This window comes from Myotis lucifugus, unplaced genomic scaffold (genome assembly GCF_000147115.1).
Source record: "Myotis lucifugus unplaced genomic scaffold, Myoluc2.0 scaffold_59, whole genome shotgun sequence".
Lineage (NCBI taxonomy): Eukaryota > Metazoa > Chordata > Mammalia > Chiroptera > Vespertilionidae > Myotis > Myotis lucifugus.
Window position 1 is genome coordinate 1,480,920 of NW_005871107.1, and position 19,548 is coordinate 1,500,467.

General features: G+C 34.8%; 1 protein-coding gene across 2 annotated transcripts in view; it reads left to right on the forward strand.

Moving 5' to 3' along the window:
* Nucleotides 1-19,548, forward strand: part of ADGRB3 (adhesion G protein-coupled receptor B3) — a 677,464-nt gene that overhangs the window by 605,301 nt on the left and 52,615 nt on the right. For both annotated transcript variants that reach the window (XM_006089322.2, XM_006089323.3), the window contains 3 exons: nt 14,446-14,596; nt 17,403-17,472; nt 19,022-19,088. In XM_006089322.2, the coding sequence (XP_006089384.1) occupies nt 14,446-14,596; nt 17,403-17,472; nt 19,022-19,088 (288 nt within the window). The remainder of the gene's footprint in view (nt 1-14,445; nt 14,597-17,402; nt 17,473-19,021; nt 19,089-19,548) is intronic.

The window sequence follows — 19,548 nt, forward strand, 5'->3', positions numbered from 1 at the left end:
AAGACCATTTCATCCAAAATTGGTTTCATTCCACATTTAAAAAGTCTTGTGACACAAAATAGACTGTTGATTAAACTTGATAAGCAGAATAAATAAAAGGTCTCGATAGGAAAGCATTATCTTCCTCTGCCTTCCAAGTCATCAAAGAAATATTTTCAAAGCTTAGACACCCCAGCAACAGGGTGACAGAGTTTTGTTTGCTCGCTTGTTACAAGTTGAAGGCAGCTTCATGTATGCGTTACTATTATCCCTCTTTTTGAGTGACCCTTTATGGTGCTTGCTTACATCAGAGTTATAAACCCACTGATAAACTATTCCTTCTACAGATATAGAACACAGTGTTAATTAATTCATAGAGGTATCTTTGAGCTTATAACACATTTTGAATTATTAGTAAAGCTTTAACTGAACTCTTGGCCTAATTTAGCAAATGACTTTAAGTATATTTCATTTTGAATAAAGTTGTTATCTCCTAAGCCTGGAGATAACAGTATATAATGAAACATCTGCCATGCATGGTGCACACATGTTTGGATTCCCAAAGGACACATTTCCAAGAACCAGATTTTCCTGTTATGTGTGACAAACTTTCGAAGGTTTTCAAATTATGAACATGTTTTCTGCAAGACACATTCTTTCGACATCTGTGGAACCAATTTTTATCTCTATTGACATCTTTCTAGTATTTTTATTTTTATTAGTGCCACTTTATTTTAATATTGAATTATAAAATCTAACCAATATGTTATTATTGTCTGAGGTACTCATATTTATAAACTGCTTGAATTGATTATTTATTCATTAACTATTTAATATCATAAATGACTTTATATTAGCAATTTCTTTTACTTATAAGGGTCAGTCTTATGACAGAGATTTTGATAATGCAGAAAATAGCTTCCAACATTTTTCACAAAAAGTGGATCATAGAATGTTTCTCATCATAGTTTTGTGTCATAGCTTTGAAATCAAGTATTGCAACTTCTGTTAAATAATAAGCCAAGAGTTTTTAAGAAAGAACTAAAAGCCCATCATATATCTTCAATTGATAGTTTCCAGTACACACAAGAGAGAAAATGCTAAATATTTGGGTCTGTGAGACACATTTGTCAGTTGTCTACAAATGATCTAGCTGTTGGTGTAGCATTTCACAGCAGCTGTGGAATAAGGGAGGTTGAATAAAGTGGCATAACAAAAAGTTTCTGATTGAATCCTTAATACATAGAACATTTCATTTCATTTAATGAAATGGTGACCATAGGTCACAGTACCCACTTGCCGGGGCTGACCAGTAGACCCTGAGCGATGAATGAATGATTACTCTGACACAACTGTGTGCTGTGAAAGAGAGGACTAAGGGACTGCCTGGCTAAAGGAACCAGACAGCCTCAATTGCCTGCCTTGTTGGGCTTTTATTGTAACAGCAGTTTGAGATAAAGTTTATCTTTTAGATACAATCAGTAGGGTAAGTAATATTGGGAAGACACGCGTGTTTCTAGTGTCCTTTAAGCAAGGACACCCAAAGATTAAGCATAATGATTCCAATAAACACCTGGGGGTTGCACATGCACAGACTTGTTTGGAAAGGTCAAGGAATAATTAGGGGCACCGCCTTCGGCACTCCCCTAAGTCCGAATTCCGATAAACAGGGTGGGCAGATTTCCGCACACTTCCCTTTTCTCAGAATGTCCTTCTTACAAACTTTCCAACCAAGTCTCATGCCTCCCCACACCCACTAGTTTTAATAATTCGTCTCATTTGGACTGTAGTGATGTATCCTGATAACCTCAAAGTACATCTGCACATATGTTGATAGAGTCTACGTACCAAAACTCTACTTTTAAATGTTGCATTTTTTTTGTTGTTGTTTTCAGTTGGTGGTGATTTGGACAATGAGGCTCCATCATGTAATATCATTTGTTTGTTTACCATAACACCTATTTACTAGCTACACACTATTTTATTTCAAAAAAGTATTTGAGGTACATAGTATTCCACGGTGTAAATGTACCACAGCCTTTTTATCCACTCATCTACTGATGGGTTCTTGGGCTGTTTCCAGATCTTAGCTATTGTAAGTACTGGTCCTATGAACATAGGGGTGCATGTATCCTTTCTGATTGGTGTTTCTGGTTTCCTAGTATATATTCCTAGAAGTGGGATCACTGGGCCAAATGGAAGTTCCATTTTTAATTTTTTGAGGAAACTTCACACTATTTATCATTGTGGTTGTACCAGCCTTCATTCTTGCCAGTAGTGTACTAGGGTTCCCTTTTTTCAACATCCTCGCCAGCTTGTCATTTGTTGATGGTAGGCATTCTGGCAGGTGTGAGATAGTACCTCATTGTTGTTTTAATTTGCATCGATGATGATTTGCAACTTTGAGCATTTTTTTCATATGTTTATTGTCCATCTGTATGTCCTCTTTGGAGCAGTGTCTGTTCAGATCCTCTGCCCATTTTTTAATTGGATTTTTTGCTTCCTTTTGTTGAGTTGTATGAGTACTTTATGTATTTTGGAAATTAAGAAGAGAAAGACAAATATCACATGATCTCACTTTCACATGGAATCCAAGGAACAAAATAAATTGATGAACAAAATAGATCCAGAGACATGGAAACATGCAACAGACTGACCAGTCTCAGAGGGAAGGGGGTGGGGTGGGAAGAGATTAACCAAACAACTTACATGTATATGCATAACCCATGGACACAGCTAATATTGGTGTGAAGGCCTGGGGAGGGAGTGGGGAAGAGAGGGTGTCAGTAGTGGGAAGGAGGGAAAAGGCAATATCTGTAATACTTTCAACAATAATAATAAATTAAAAATAAAAATAACTTTTAAAAAAGTATTTTAGGTGCCTTAAAGAATGTAGTTAAACTATATTAAAATTAATATTACCACAATCAAGATACTTCACAGCACAAGGCAACATACCGTGGTGAAAAGAGCATAAGCTTTTTCATCTGCTACCTGTGTAACTTCACACAGGTTATTTAACCTGTCTAAGCTTTATTTTCTTGTTCATAAAATAATTACTTTTCATTATTGTTGCAAAATTGATGTTTAAGGCAGAATAATTGCTTGATAAGTTAGTTTTTCATCACCTCTTAGAATGCAGTCAAACATCTTCAAATATGTTTGTTTTGCCAAATAAAAATCATTCATATATTTGATTAAGCTTTTAATTTTGGTATTATTAACAGCTGTCATTTTTGAGCACCTGTTATTTGTGATTATTATCTTTGTGCAAAGCCCTTTTTATCCATTATCATTTTCACTCTCAGAATAATTCATTTTAAGTCTGTAATAACTAGTGTTTTCTGAATAATGTAAATAAACAATTATAGCATAGCTTTTAAAAGACCATCTTTGAAATAACTATGATGATGAACCAGAATTTTCCCCCAAAGTATCATTCATATGAAAACAGTTACAAATGTATCTCAGAATTATGTGTCTTATACCTGTTTTTTCCATGTGAATAGCAAGATATACATATTTCTAATGTATTTATTACAGACATATCAGTCTGAGTGGAGGAAATTATCTAAATTGATCAAATAAGAATTGTTTCATATAGAGGAATTATTTCAGTTTGTCTAAAATTGTTGAAATGTTGCAATAACTGCAAATAATTTCTGATTTATTCATAAATACATCAGTTAAAGTATACAGATATTGATACTATTAGAGAGTTTCAAAATATCCTCCTAACATGATTTACCTCAATTTCTAGTTATTATATTTCTAGCAAAAGCAAGCTTCTCTACATTGTGTATTCCATGGAGGATTTTTTTAATATCATGTGTCTCTCATCAAAAGCATTTTCTCTTTTGCTTTTTGAAATATTTATAAAGCAAGTGTCTAAAATTGCTTATTTTCAAAGGCAACACCATTTTTCTGATTTATTTGAATGTTGGGAATAAGGTAAACATAGTATTTTGGTATTAGAATTTTTGGAAATCTGCCAGACAAAAAAAGTAAATAATTATAATTCACACTTTAAGAAATTTATCACTATAATAGTGTAATAATAGTTTTCAAGTTGAAATTAAAGTATAATTAATATTTGAAATAAGTAAAACAGATATCTTTTATCAGTCTAATAAAAAATAGGAACATGGATAAGCATCCTTAGAAATGCGAAAAATAGTATTTCTTAAAACTCATGAGATTATTATATACAATCGTTTACTTTGGAAAATATAAATGAAATGGATAATTTCCTGGGAAAACATAAATTGCTAAAATAAATTCAAGAAGAAGTGAATACCCTGATGAAATTTTTAATTAGAGAATATTCATGATATAGTAGAATTTTAGAGGTAGAAAAGCCTTTAAAGATCATAAAGTAGAAATCTTATCATTTATAAGTGAGAATGTTGAGGTCCAAAGTTTTTATGTCAAATTAAAAAAATAAACCATTCATTAGCTTTGGAAATTAGGAAGTCATGGGTAATTCCCCAGGAAGGGCAATTCAGAGTAGATGCTAGATTACAAGGAGAAACTATGTGAGCATATTAAAGGTGTTGATGTATATAGTTGAACCTTTCAAGAAATTTGACCACAGTTGGAAAGGGAGAGAACCATCTATTGAGAACCAGTGTGAATAGACAAATATAAAGGAGGTTGGTTGGTTGGTTGGTTGAAATCAAGATTCAACAAATTTGTAGGCTAAAAGATTATGTATATAAGAATATAGGCACTAACTAAATGAGGAGAGTATATAGTTGTCCAAATATGGGATCAAGAGACATCACTATAGATCAAGCTCTTTATATCCATCATGCCATTTAATCTTTACAACAATCCTTTGAGGTAGGTGGTGTTATTCTCATTTTTTGCAATGAGGAAAGGGAAGCATGGAGATTTTTAAGTAACAAACAGTAAATGAAGCACTCATTTACTGTGAACTCTCAGTGTGACTCCAGGGACCTGCCTCTTAGCTCTCTTACACCATCGCCTGGAAGGGGAAGGGCCTTCTTTGGAAAGGAGGAACAGGAAATATGAAGGGCACAGGAAATATGATATGTCAAGAATATGAACGGTCTGTACCTCATCAGTAATGTAGAAGTTAAGGTCACATGGTATAAGAGAGTAAAATAGAAAGCTGGGGCTTGAGAAGGATAAAAATGATTGTAAAATTTAGACTATAAATGAAAAAAATCATATTGTGAAAAGGCACTGTGAGGAGATTAAGAAGTTGCACAAGCTCTGGATCAGGGGCAATGCTTCTCACACATTAACCATGAATGTTGGCCAGTTTACTTCATCTCTTCAAACTGTCATGTGCAAACCAGGGATGGTGATCATCTGACACATATTATTCTGTTTTATATCATTAGAATAACCCTTTATCCCGCTTTTTTTTTTTTACTTTCTGGACTATTCTTTGTATTTGGTTTTCTCTATGACTGAGAATTGTCTAGTCAAACTAAAAGCAACAATTTATTAAACTTGGCCAGTGTCGCTCAGTGGTTGAGCATTGACCTATGAACCAGTAGGTCAAGGTTCAATTCCTGGTCAAGGCACATGCCCAGGTTGCAGCTTGATCCCCAGTTGGAGGTGTGCAGGAGGCAGCCCATCAATGATTCTCTCTCATCATTGATGTTTCTATCTCTCCCTCTCCTTTCCTCTCTGAAATCAATAACAATTTTAAAATGTGATCAGGATTTGATGGGAATTGCATTGAATATATTTGTCAGTTTGGGTAAGGTTAACATTTATATGCTGTAAATGTCAAGTTTTCCAAATCATGTACATAATATGTTTTCAACTGAATCATATCTTGTTTTGTGTCTTGCAATTAAAAGGTATAATTTTCTACATGAAGCAATTACACATTTTTGTTAAATGTATTTGAGGTGTTTCATAGTTGTCTTTTTTGTTGTTGTTTTCTTTTTAATGCTCACCAGAGGATATTTTTTTCCATTGATTTTTTTAATAGAGTGGAAAGGAGATGGGGGAAGAGAGGGAGGAACATCTACTTGAGAGAGAGACATATGGATTGGTTGCCTCCCACTTGGGCTCTCCAGGGCCAGGATCGAACCTGCAACCGAGGTATGCGCCTTGCCCAGAATCAATCCCATGACTGTTCAGGTCACATGACGCTGTAACCACTGAGAAAAACTGGCTAGAGCTGTTTTATATTTTTTGTTGTTGTTATTAATAGGACCTTTTCTTTTGCCTTATAACCTTTCCCTATTAATTTTGTTTATAGGTATAATTTTTTTCTCCATTTCTAAAGAACTTAGTCTTTCTTTGAAGTTTTTTATTTTCTGTTACCTCTTGTCTCTCCCCACTCCCCACATTTTATCATTTTTCTTTGCTTTACTTCTTTTTTTCATGTTGGAAGGTTTTCTCAATTATCTGACTATCCTTGGCTATGTATTTATATATAAAAGCAAAGCTCTAAAAAATGACTTGAAGCTCTACATGGGTAGATAGACTTATTGAAAGGTAGATTTTTTTTAAATTGATTTTTTTTTCTAGAGAGAGAGAGGAAGGAAGAACGAGAGAGAGAGAGAGAGAGAGAGAGAGAGAGAGAGAGAGAGAATTTGTTGCTCACTTATTTATGCATTCATTGGTTGCTTCTTGTATGTGCCCTGCCCAGAGATCAAACCCGTAACCTTGGCGTGTTGGGACGATGCTCTAACCAACTGAGCTACCTGGCCAGGGCTTGAAAGGTAGATTTGACAGTATTTTAATCAAGGATGAGCCAGAGTATGAAGATTTTTTTCCTCTCTAGGGAATAATTTTAATCTCTGATCTGTGGACATTCTGAGAGTAGGAGTGAGGGGAGGGCCCTATGATTCAATACATACATGTGTATCTGCTTGTAAATCAACTCACTAATAAGATTGGTGCTTGAGTTTAGAGCCCAATTCATTCCGTTTTCCAGAGACTAAACATCCCTGTTACAGTGCAGGGTTACATTTTGAGCTAAGTAAGAAGCACAGTTTCAACTATTATGTATATACTTTTTCAAACCTTTCTCTTTTTCAGTCCCATGTACTAGTCTAGTAATTTTATGTTCTTCTCTTTTGGACTTTACTTTTTCCAAGTATTAGACTCTTCTAAAGGTCTGCAGAGTTATGGGTCTATTACAATCAGTATTTTCAACCCCATCCTCATACCCTACAAGCATTTGGGCTATACTTTCTCTGCCACTATAAGTCAGTTATACCCTCTTCCTTCAACATCTTCTGAATTTATCCACACTATGAGTTCACTGTTGTCTGCCACCTGTTTTCTTTTTCCTGTGGCTGAATAACTTGTTCATTTTAACATGGTTTTGGAGGGAGAAGAGAGATAAATCTGTTATGATTCATTAGAAATTTTGTTTTACATTTTCCAGTAGGTGTTTTGGTGTGCAGAAAAATTAGTTTTGTATATTGATCTATGTGCAGGAAATAGAATTTTTGCATGTTAATCTTATATCCAGCCACCTTATTGATTCTTCTTGTTATTTCTAATAGTTTACAAGTCTATCCTCTTGGATTTTCTAATAAGGCTATATCTACAATGATGACAGTATTATCTCTGCTTTTCCAGTTGCTTTTTCTTGTATTGTTTGGTGAGGATCTCTTATATAATAGAAGTAGTGATGGACATACTTCTCTAATTCATGTTTGATGAAAATGCTTTGAATATTTCACTATTAAATATGATTTTCATCATAGGTTTTGAAGTGATAAACTTTATTAAGTAAAAGTGTTATCTATTCATAATTTGCAAAGAAGATTTTTTAAAAAATAATTGGGTTTTTGAATTTTATCAAATGTTTTCACATTTATTTATTTCTATAATCCAGTGGTTCTCAACCTGTGGGTCGTGACCCCTTTGGGGGTCGAACGACCCTTTCACAGGGTTGCCTAAATACATCCTGCATATCAGATATTTACATTATGATTCATAACAGTAGCAACATTACAGTTATGAAGTAGCAACGAAAATAATTTTATGGTTGGAGGTCACCACAACATGAGGAACTGTATTAAAGGGTCGCGGCATTAGGAAGGTTGAGAACCACTGCATCTGTTAATACAATAAGTTATTTATTGAGATAATTTTTAATGTTGAATCATCCTACATTATTGGACACACTTATTTGATACAATTTGTTATGCTTTTACTGTATTTCTGGCTTTGATCTTTTTTAATACTTTAACTTTTATGTAGATAAGTGAAGTGGCATATAGTTTTTTTGCTTATTTTGGTGTCAGTGTTATGCTAGCATTGTAAAATGAGTCAGATGCCTCTAACCTTTTCCTGTGGCCTGGAAATATTTTATAAAATGGGAATTATATATTCCTTAAATTTGTTAGAATTTGCTTATAAATTTTTCTAAAATTTTTATCATTTTGACGGATTTTTCTTCTTATTACCTTTCAATTTTTCTAAAATGACTTTTTATATCCATTTAACCCATTTTTAAAAATATATTTTATTGATTTTTTACAGAGAGGAAGGGAGAGGGATAGAGAGTTAGAAACATCGATGAGAGAGAAACATCGATCAGCTGCCTCCTGCATACTCCCTACTGGGGATGTGCCCGCAACCAAGGTACATGCCCTTGACCAGAATCGAACCTGGGACCTTGAGTCCGCTGGCTGACGCTCTATCCACTGAGCCAAACTGGTTAGGGCCATTTAAGCAATTTTGATTATTTATGTTTTTCTGGAAAAATGACGTTATATGTAAGTTTTCAATTTTATGTGTGTATGTAACATGCTCTTCTGTTATGATACCTTTAATAACATTTATTTTTTAATTCTCACACAAGGATGTGTTTTCATTGATATTTTTGAGAGAGAGAGGGAGAGAGAGAAAGGGAGAGAGAGAGAGAGAGAGAGAGAGAGGGAGAGAGAGAAAGAGAGAGAGAGAGAAACATCAAACAATTGCCTCCCATACACTGCAACTGAGGATCTAATCCATAACCTAGGTATGTGGTCTGACCGGGAATGGAATCCACAACCTTTTAGTGTACAGAATGACACCCCACCAACTGAGCCCCCTGCCAGGGCCCTTTAATAACTTAATATTATTTATTTTGTCTTGTCTACCACCTTTAAAAAAAATCACACTTGCCAAAGGTTTAGATGTTTATTGATCTTTTATTTTCCAGATTCTCCAAGTTTATGAACAAAAGATAAACTATTCATCAGCAAATAGCAAAACTAGGTAAACATAATACAAAATTAATGACATAGGTTTTAGAGTAAAGGAATTAATAAACTAATACTCACTACTGAGAATTCACCCCCCACCACTACAAAACAAAAAAGACCACCTGTTTGATGATCATATCGTGTAATTTTGCTATCATGTCTTTATAAGCAGCTGTTGTTGCTAAAACCAGATTTTCTTTAGCTCATGCTGCCTTCATTTTTTTGAGGCCTGGAACTTTTTGAGGCCCTTTGGCTCAAGATGGAGGCATAGTTCTTACTACAAATAAAAAATGGCTTTTTTCATTATGGATAAATTTTTTTTCACCCTACTCCTGTTTCTTTTTTTCTGATTTGTCTTCAAACAATTTTTTTAAAATGACATTTCAATGAAAACTGATTCAGTGTCCCTGGCACCAGGGCTAGTTATAAAATTCAATTAATATAGTGATTTTCAACCTTTGTTTATCTCATGGCACACATAAACTAATTACTAAAATTCTGCGGCACATTAAAAAATATATTTTTTGCCAATCTGACAAACATTAGTTATAATTTTGATTGATTTACAAAATAATAACAATTATTATTATTACCTACCTTTTTTACTCCAAAGTGACATTTATTTTTTTGTCTTTATAAGGTACTAGAGGCCCGGTGCACAAAAATTTGTGCACTCGGGGGGGTCCCTCAGCCCGGCCTCAGTCTGGGACCCCTCGGAGGATGTCCACCTGCTGGCTTAGGCCCGCTTCCCTGGGGGATCGGGCCCAAGCTGGCAGTCAGACATCCCTCTGGCAGCCCGGCAGCCCTCGGGGGATGTCCACTTACCAGCAGGGAGCAGACCTAAGCTGCAGTCGGACATCCTTAGTGCTGCTGAGGAGGCGGTAGAGGCTTCTGCCACCACTGCTGTGCTGGCAGCCATCAGCCTGGCTTGTGGCTGAGCAGAGCTCCCCCTGTGGGAGCGCACTGACCACCAGGGGACAGCTCCTGTATTGAGCATCTGCCCCCTAGTGGTCAGTGTGTGTCTTAGTGACCAGTCATTCCCAGTAGTTCTGCTGTTAGGGTCAATTTGCATAATACCCTTTTATTATATAGGATGAGTGTATTTCTTGCTCATGTCACAGTCTAATGTGTGGCAACCAGAGTTAATATGTGCATTCAGTGTCACAAATTTCTTTCATCTTGGGGCTTTAATGTCTTCTGAGGCCTCAGAGCTCCTAACTGAAGCTTTTGTTTGGATACTAATAAGGAAAGAGTAAAAGCATGGAGGACTTCATAGGTCATTTTATGGGAATAACCTGGAAGTGGTGTACATCAATGATACCCATATACCTTTGGCCAGAACTCGGTGACATGCTTCCCTACCTGCACGGGGCTAAGAAAAAAATCTAGTAGGGTGCTTGGGAGAAAGAGAACATAAAATAAAAATAAATCTCTTTTTTCAATTACAGTTTACATTTATTATTATTTTGTATTAATTTTAGGTGGACAGCATAGTGGTAAGAAAATCATACAATTCAAAAAGGGCTCCCCTTGGTATTACCAGTACCCACCTGGAATTTATTAGCCTTTGAAATCAGCTTGGATTTTATAGATCAATTTTAAAGTTTTTTAACATTTTCTATTTTGTTAATTTCCACTTTTATCTTTATTAAATTTCTTCTGATTTCTTTAGATAGCCTATTTTCATTTTCTATGTAAGGCTAATGTTAAGGTAGGCAAAGGTGGGCAAACATTGTTAACATAAATGCGCAAACATTTCTTAATAACATGTAGAGTTAACCAGTATCTCTAATATTCCTGAGAACAAAAAAAAGAGGCTCAGCATACTTTCATTTTCCCCTGCTCCCTGGTAACTTTCATCTCTCCCACCTTTTAACCCTCATTAATATTATTTTAGTATTTATGTCCAACTGGTTATATTTTAAAATGTAAATATTAATATTTGCATATTTTAAAAATAGTGAACATTTATTTGTACTTATTGTATTTTATTCCTTTATTTGCTATCCATTACTTCTTTTACTTTTTTTTATCTCATTCCTTCCTCCTGGGTTTCTTCTGATTAATATTGGTTTATATTGTCCAGCAGTTCTTTCAGACAGAATCTTAGATAGTAAACTTCAAAGTTCCTTTTGATTCTAAAAATATCTTTATTTCTGCCTCTCAAATAATAGTTTGGCTGGGTATAGAATTCTATCTTCAAAGTTATTTTTTTCTTTAGAATGTTGAAGATACTATTCTATTGTCTTGTATTCTGGGTTGCTCACATGGAGTCCAATGTCTTATTTCTTTTGACTCAGACAGCTTTTTAAGATTTTTCTCTTTATTCTTGATGTTCACAAATTTTGTCACAATATATCTAGCGGGGGTGTTTGTGTATGTGTGTGTTTCATCTTTAATTTAACCTCTAGCCAAGAGGATCTTTAAAGTCCTAAGAAAATTTCCCATAGTATTTCCTTAAATGCTGCCTTTCCCCCCAGTTTCCTCTATTTCATACTTCTGGAAGTACTTTTAAACCAATTTTAGGACCTCCGTGTCATCTATGTATCTTAAATCTCCCACTTTCCATGTCTTAATCTGTGCTCCCAATATCTAGCTTTGTGTTGTGGTATCCTCCAATGGGAGCTCATCTGCTTTCTGTTTTTTAGGCATTTCTGACAGTGTCTAGTCTACCACAGAGTGTACTTTTCTTTCCAGTTATCTTATGCAACTTTTCCTGTGGTCTCTAAGGATTTGGAGTGAAGGGTATACACATGGGTGAGAGGTATAAACAGTGATCAGTTTTCCAATTTAAAAACTTTTGAAGTTGTGCAATATTTGTTAATCACACTCATCAGCTATAAAGCAGGACCAGATTGGGATTTAACAAAGCAGGTGGAGCAGAAGAATAGGATGATGAGCTTGAGGTGTTCATGAGTCTCACATTTGGTATGGTGAGCTGTGAAGACCTGGCTGTGGTAGGATTGAAGAACAGACACACGGAGACTGAGAAGCTGTTAACTCTGGAGACCATGACAGTAGGGCCAGTGGTAACAAGAACAGGACAGGTGACAATAGTTTAGCAAATATAACATGTCAGTAGACAAATCAGTGTGCATTTCTTTATGTGGAGTATCTGATTTTATACTGATTCTTCACATGATGATGAAGCAAAATATAGCTTGTTTTCTTTCTTAGGATCTTAGATTTTGGTACACTCTTCATGTAAGATTAGTTTTGTGATTTTAGACCTTTATAATCCACACATGCCTTAGGTTGAAATAGTCTACCTGCATACTTGGAGCAAGTTCAAGACATTTATGAATATTCATCTGACCATAGTAAAATGCTATTACCCATCGAAATGGGTTTTCCTTATCTAGTTACTATATATTTTCCCACACATGTTGTAGCCATGTTGTTGTCCAGAGAGACATGAATTTATTGAAATAAATGTCAGTAGCCCCCAATTACATGTATTTCAATTTGTATTAGAATTCAAGTATCAGGAAACGTCATATATAGAAAGCAAATTAGAAGTCTCTGTATTGAGACTTTGAGCATTTTGTTATTATAAAATTGCAGGGCTTCCAGCAATTATCACTTAACATTTCAACATTTTACACTGTTTTTTATAACCCTATATTGATAGTTTAAAAATAGAGAAGGAATAGGTTTGTTAGCCCACACAATTTAGATAAACTGGTGGAAGGAAATGGCACATGAATTAGAAGGTATAACTAGTCTTTAGATATTGAATGGAAGAGGTCTTTGAAATTCAAATTGAGATCAGCTACTGTAGATCAGGAATGAGCAAAGTAGTCATCCTGGAGATATTTAAACTTAAACCTCAATGTTTCACATATAGCGGGAATCTCAGTTGGTTAAAGCTACTACACTATGCCTGAAACAGGAGTAAAGGTGTGAGGAAGTGGGTGCTAGGAATCAATACTTCATCATACTGAGTTATCATCTTTGTAAGAATAAACATAAGTACTAAGTAGGTTTAAGTACTGTATGAAATAAGAAATTGCAAACTGAAAAAATGGTAACTCCTTTGTTAGTACTATTAAAAATGATGATAATTATAGTCATAGTCAGTTGAGTACTTGCTAAATGCCTACCACAGTGCTACTCAGCTTCTATACATTATCCTTCATTATTAAAACAATCTGGCGAGATAAATATGATACATTTCTTTATATAGGATTAAAAGAATTGGAAAGCTAAATTAACATCTGGTGAATTTCACCAGAATAAGCAAATAATGTGAATAATTTGGACCTAAATTTTAAAAAGATAATTCTGCTTTAGCAGTGTGGAGTGAAAGTGGGAGGATGAAGGTTGTATTTTTATTTCTTTACTATGAGTTTTTATTATTTTTTTTGTTCTACTGGGTTTTACTCTCTTCCGTTTTTAGAAACAGTAAGACTGAAACTGACAAAGGGAAAATTAGTTTGGTGACTAGTTCTGGTTTATAAAGACTTGCTTTATAACAAGATTTACACAAAGAAATTATACCAATAGTGAAATAAGTAGCCACCTTTACCAAAATGAAGTTGCTCATCTTTGCAGACAAGTCACAAATAACTAATGGTTGGCACATTCAGAGGGATTAAGTTGCATAAAATATCTGTGAAATCATGACTGTGTACTGCCAGCGACTAGATTAGCTTTTCAAAATGATTTAATTAGGACACACATTGTAATGTAAATGTAATAACATAGAGAATGTATTAAGTGCTTTAAAATACATGTTATTTTGTACTAGGCCATTAGCCAAACCATTTTATGCTTTGTTCTTATACCTTGAATATCACACTTGTATAAAAGCAAAGTAATTTTTCCTTTTCAAAGGCTGTTGCTATGTAATCTTAACTTTGATTTAGATAAAACAACAAAGAATTATCAGCCAAAAAAAAAAGGATAAAGAATGTAGCCCAAAGAATTATGCGAGATGTCTGTAACTTAAATTAAACCAAAGAAAGGACCATTCCCATAATTATTTTTCAAGAAAACATTCAAGTAAAGCAGTAATTTTAATTTCCCCCGAGTTTAAATTTACATTTAGGCTTCTTCTCATAAAAAATTGAACACACAAACAGAATTTTTTTTTAATCATACATACAATATACATAAAAACCACAGGGTTTCTAATTTCTGTAAATAATTACTCTGTCACAGAGGGGAGGTAGATATTTTAAATAAAAGTAATGCATTGGAATGATTAACAGTCCTCTGAAGGACACATGATTCCCTCCGTAATCACCATGGGTCTTTTTTGTTTCCACAGAGCATCTGTACAACCACCACTGCATTTTTGCACTTTTTCTTCTTGGCTTCATTCTGTTGGGTTTTGACGGAGGCTTGGCAGTCATATATGGCTGTAACTGGAAAAATTAGAACACGGCTTATAAGGAAACGCTTTTTGTGCCTTGGATGGGGTAAGCATGATGATAAACCCTTTCGTGATCTTGTTACGATGACTTTGAATACTTATATAATAAAGCAATAGAGTATAATTATTCTAAGACTACTTTAATTTGTATGTAATTTGATATATGGAAGTGGAAATATATGAAGTTGGCCATTTTTTAACATTTTTTAGGCATTTGGAACTTTAACAAGGAATACATATTGGATGACTACATAGATAGCTGGTAATCATCCGTGAGTAGTGTAAGATGAGGCCTGAGGTACCTACAGGCTGAGAAAAGCAGTGTTCTATGCTGATATGTTCTGAAAGTGCAAAATCTTTTAAAATGTTCAGGGCTCAAGGTCATGTACACTAGTCAAGTACGTCCCACAAGAAAACTCTGAGGAATTCATTCCAAGAGCACTCAGAACTACTAAAGACTACAGCTTTTCACCTCACGGGGAAAAACCCACTTAGAGATTGAATGAAACCTCATGTATAGTCAGTGGGGGCCTCAAAGGAAAAGCAGAATTGTTGACAAACTGAGAATCAATTAATTCTTTGCCCATCTTTAATAGGAATTTTTTTTCTTAAATTGTCTTATGAATTAGACATCTTGAAAGTCTATGCATTTCATAGGGTCAATTCTAATGTTTAATTAAAATTTATTTATTTGTTTAGTTTAAGAAACTAGTTTTAGAAAAATCCCAAGATGTTTGCTTTGAGTTTCAAAAGACTTACACTAAAAACACTGAGAACTTGGGACCAAATATACAATAAATACTGAATATACCAGAGACTGGAGAATAGGATGCTTGAGGGAGCCTGGAAAACTACAAATAAGTGGATTTATTACAATACCAGAATAAATCATGCTGGGAAAAATAGGATCAAGAACACTTAAGGATTATCCATCAGGTTTCAGCAAGGGTCTGTCATGTCTGATAAATGTATTCAGGCTCTTTGTCCTAATAGAATAAATGAGAATGCCATTAAGAAATTAGAAAATGTATTCTACTTACGCTTTCATAAAATTTTTGCCTGAATTTCATGTCAAAGGCCTTTCAAAGTTGGACTGGTATTGAATTTTTTCATCAACTAGTACCATAGATCCAAGACATATAGGTTGCAGTTAAGAAGACTTTCCTTGAAGTGGCGATTATTAGGATTGGCAACTACCATATTTAATAGCATTACCAAAGATCTTAAGGGTAGGTTTCAGCTGGTCTTCAAGTTTAGAGCTCGTATTAAATGACTCTGGGTAGCAAAAGTGCTAAACTGATGATGCTAAATTATCAGGAAGTCTGCGAATGGGCAGAATGGTGGCATACGAGTTTTATTAAGTCAAAGTAAATTTAGAAAAAAATTTAAAAATCTAAATTGTATAGGATGAAGAATATTAATTCTTTAGCTATGACCCAAGAGAATGTTTTTTCCTAATGAAATTTTTCTAGTTAATTAAAAAAAGTCAACTAATGACATGGCATATTATGATTTAATTATATACTAGAGGCCCAATGCACGAAAATTCATGCAAGAGTAAGCCTTCCTTTCCCCAGCTGCCGGCATAGGCTTCCCTCCAGAACCTGGGACCCGGGCTGCTTCCCTCCTCCAGCTGCCGGCAGGCACCCAGGACCCAGGTTGGCTTCCCTCAGGCCACCCTCAGGCTCCTGGGACCTGGACTGGCTTCCCTTGGGCCCGGCTTGGTCAGGAAAGATGTCTGGAAGATGTCCAGTCTAATTAGCATATTACCCATTACCCTTTTATTACATATATATATATATATATATATATATATAGAGAGAGAGAGAGAGAGAGAGAGAGACCAGTATTTGTTTAAAAATATGGTGTGTCCCTTGAGGTGCTCTTCATAGTTCTTGTCATTAAATCTCATGAAGGAATATGATGTCACTTGAAAAGACTCAGAAGACAATAGCAGGAATTGGGGGAAATGATAGGGAGAGAAAAAAGATGGATGGAGAGAATGCAAGAAGGTGGTTAGATGATAGATTTTACAATCATGGTCTTTCAGAAAAGAAGGCATGGCCAAAACTTAAAAAAAAGAATATAAACAACATATATTAGATTAAGCTCTCTTTACCAAAACATAGGGAGGTTCCATTGAACTTGAGTAAGGTAGATTCATATAGACATAACTAAAAGATGTTAGGTCAAAATTGGTGCAGGTATGCAGGCAAGTGAATTCCAAGAGGAACTGAGAATGCATGGAGTGATACCTATCCGGAGGTCTGTGAAACTGGCATATATTTTCTGATCTTCATTCAGGATTATTAAAGGGGAATAATCAGAAAGCCCAAAATAATTAGTTAGGGCCCTTAATCCTGTTCCTACATTCTTGTTATTATAAGTAAAACATAAGGAATTAAGTGATAAGATTCACTTTGGTTGTGGATCAAAATGTGGCCAACTGAATGTTCTACTACTGTGATATTCCAACACACCAGGACATCCTTTTTTTTTTTTTTGCCTTTCTCATTTTATAACTATAATTTTTCTTTATAACAGTGTGAACCCCTAGGGGGAAAAATAACTTAAAAGATATACTAAATCTCTGTTATTAGTTTCTTTTAAACTCATGTCAAATGTGGTGGTAACCTAGCAACATCAGAGAAAGTGCACTGAGTTAAAAACCCAGCTGTCACTCTCATAGATTTGTAGTTGAAAGAAATTTTGTAATGGAAACATTCCTTATGAAGTGATTCATCTATAGCTATTCCTCCGATTTAAGTATTCCAGTTTGTCCTAACTTTTCTCGAGCCAGTATGCACAGTGGTTGTGGCGTAGTGTGAAGTGTGACAATGTTTTTCTTACAGGTTTACCAGCACTAGTAGTGGCCACATCAGTAGGCTTCACCAGGACGAAAGGATATGGCACTGATCACTAGTAAGTCTATCCACAGTGATCCATCATGTTTGTAGTTAAATAAATCATCAGTGACGCCTTTGGTATGAATCTGGTCTTTGAAAGGCATTGCATTGGGGGTGGGGAAAGAAGTAGGATTATGGATGATATGATTCCAAATTTCAAGGAGCTTTTGATTAAAATCAAATACAGTACAATGAGTAATGTTATCAGCTTGAAGATTAATTTACACAAAAACATAGTAGAAATTTAGTGGCAATCTCAGAATCGGCAAACTGAAGTGTTCTATCAGATGAATGACTTTTTTCTCCAGGTATTTTGTTTTTAAAAATTAACATTAAATTGTCAGGTTCAAAGTGGGAAAGCAGAATTTTATCCGTACGCTGTATGCTAAAGAACAGTAACTAAATGTAGACTTTGAATGCTCACATGAACATACATTTGTGTTATGAATATATATATATATATAATTCCTAGATTAAAAATATTAATTGGGGTATAATTTACATAGAGTAACATTTACCCTATTAGGTTTAGAATTCTGTGAGTTTTAACAAATGCCAAAGTCATGTAACCGCCACCACTACCAATATAGAGGTTTATTGTGAGAACAAATATCGAACAAGTTATCATTAAATTGTTGTTAATTTTGAAGGCAGCATGTCAATTCTGTGGACTGAAATTAACATTGAAAAGGTGGGTGAAATGGTGGGCATGACCCTTTACATCAGCAGTGACTAGTAGGTCCCTCATGCTTTCCTCCTTTGACTCTCCTGGATTTTGCACGTGCAGATGAAGAGAGGTTAGGGTATCAATGCTGCAGCACTGTTCAGAATCCTTATTTCACTTTCCCATTTCTTCATGAAACCTTGCAAAGCCTCCATTATGAGCCCCATGTCCTCCTCAGGTACCTATGCTGTGAGAGAATGAAATGTTTTTATATAACTGGGTTACCACATTCCTATCAATACAAACCTATATCTCTTGGTCAATTTAATAATCAAAGCTTATCTTTAGTGAATTTTCTCAGTAGTTTAGGGAAAAAGTAAAACTAGAAGAGAAAAAATCATGGAAACTGTAAATTACCTGTTTGCTGTAATGATGGCTTTTAAATCAGTTTCGCCCAGTATCTCAATGGCCTCAAGGAGGATTGGGTAAATGGCATGTCTGACTCTAAAAAACACTGTTCTTGCTTAAAAGTATATTGGAAAGATTCTATAACGGATAGAAAGCAGCATTTTACAAAACTTAATAGTCACCTTTGTACTGGAAGTCAATATAAAAATCTCACAGCAAGAGTAATTTCTCTAAAATGCTTTAACTGCCTGAAAGGCCTTATGATAAAAGTTTTTTTTCCATGAGAGGTATATATCATTTCTCACTCATGAATTGCTCTAATTTTAGCTTCTTCCACATCTTTGCTTTGTGTGTGTGTGTGTGTGTGTATTAGAAAGCTTTGAAACTTGCCAAAATTCCAAGGCTAAGTGTGTAATTCAAGTTATTTGCATCACACTCCATGGCTTACACTTATCACTAATGTTTGTTAGTTTCTATCTGATGTTATTTCCAGCTGCTGGCTCTCTCTTGAAGGTGGACTACTCTACGCGTTTGTAGGACCTGCAGCTGCCGTTGTCCTGGTAAACGTCAAAATCACCTTATTTTGTTTTCTTAGCCAAGAAAGACTAAAATTCATTGAATTTTAAAGTTCAATGAATTGTTATTGAAATTTGAATATCAACTGCCATTCAGTCCTTTATTACTTTAAAATATTCTTATCTTGAAGACTGAAGAATATAAAATGTGGGAGTGTGGGATTTCTCTCACAGTAATTTCTAATTTGTGAAGTGTTTGAGTAAGTTTTAACAAAGTCTTCTTTAATGTATAGAATTTCATCTATGATCTTTTCACCTTTATACTATTCTGTTTGATCTACCTAGTTATTAAGATCTCTTAATCTTCATAACTGCTGCTGCTATCAAATATCAATGAGAATATATATATATTCCTGTACCAGAGTTTCCAAATCTTAGTCTGCAGACATTTCAGATCAGCTATTTCTTTGTTGTGGGGCTGTCCTGTGTGTTTTAGGATGTTCAG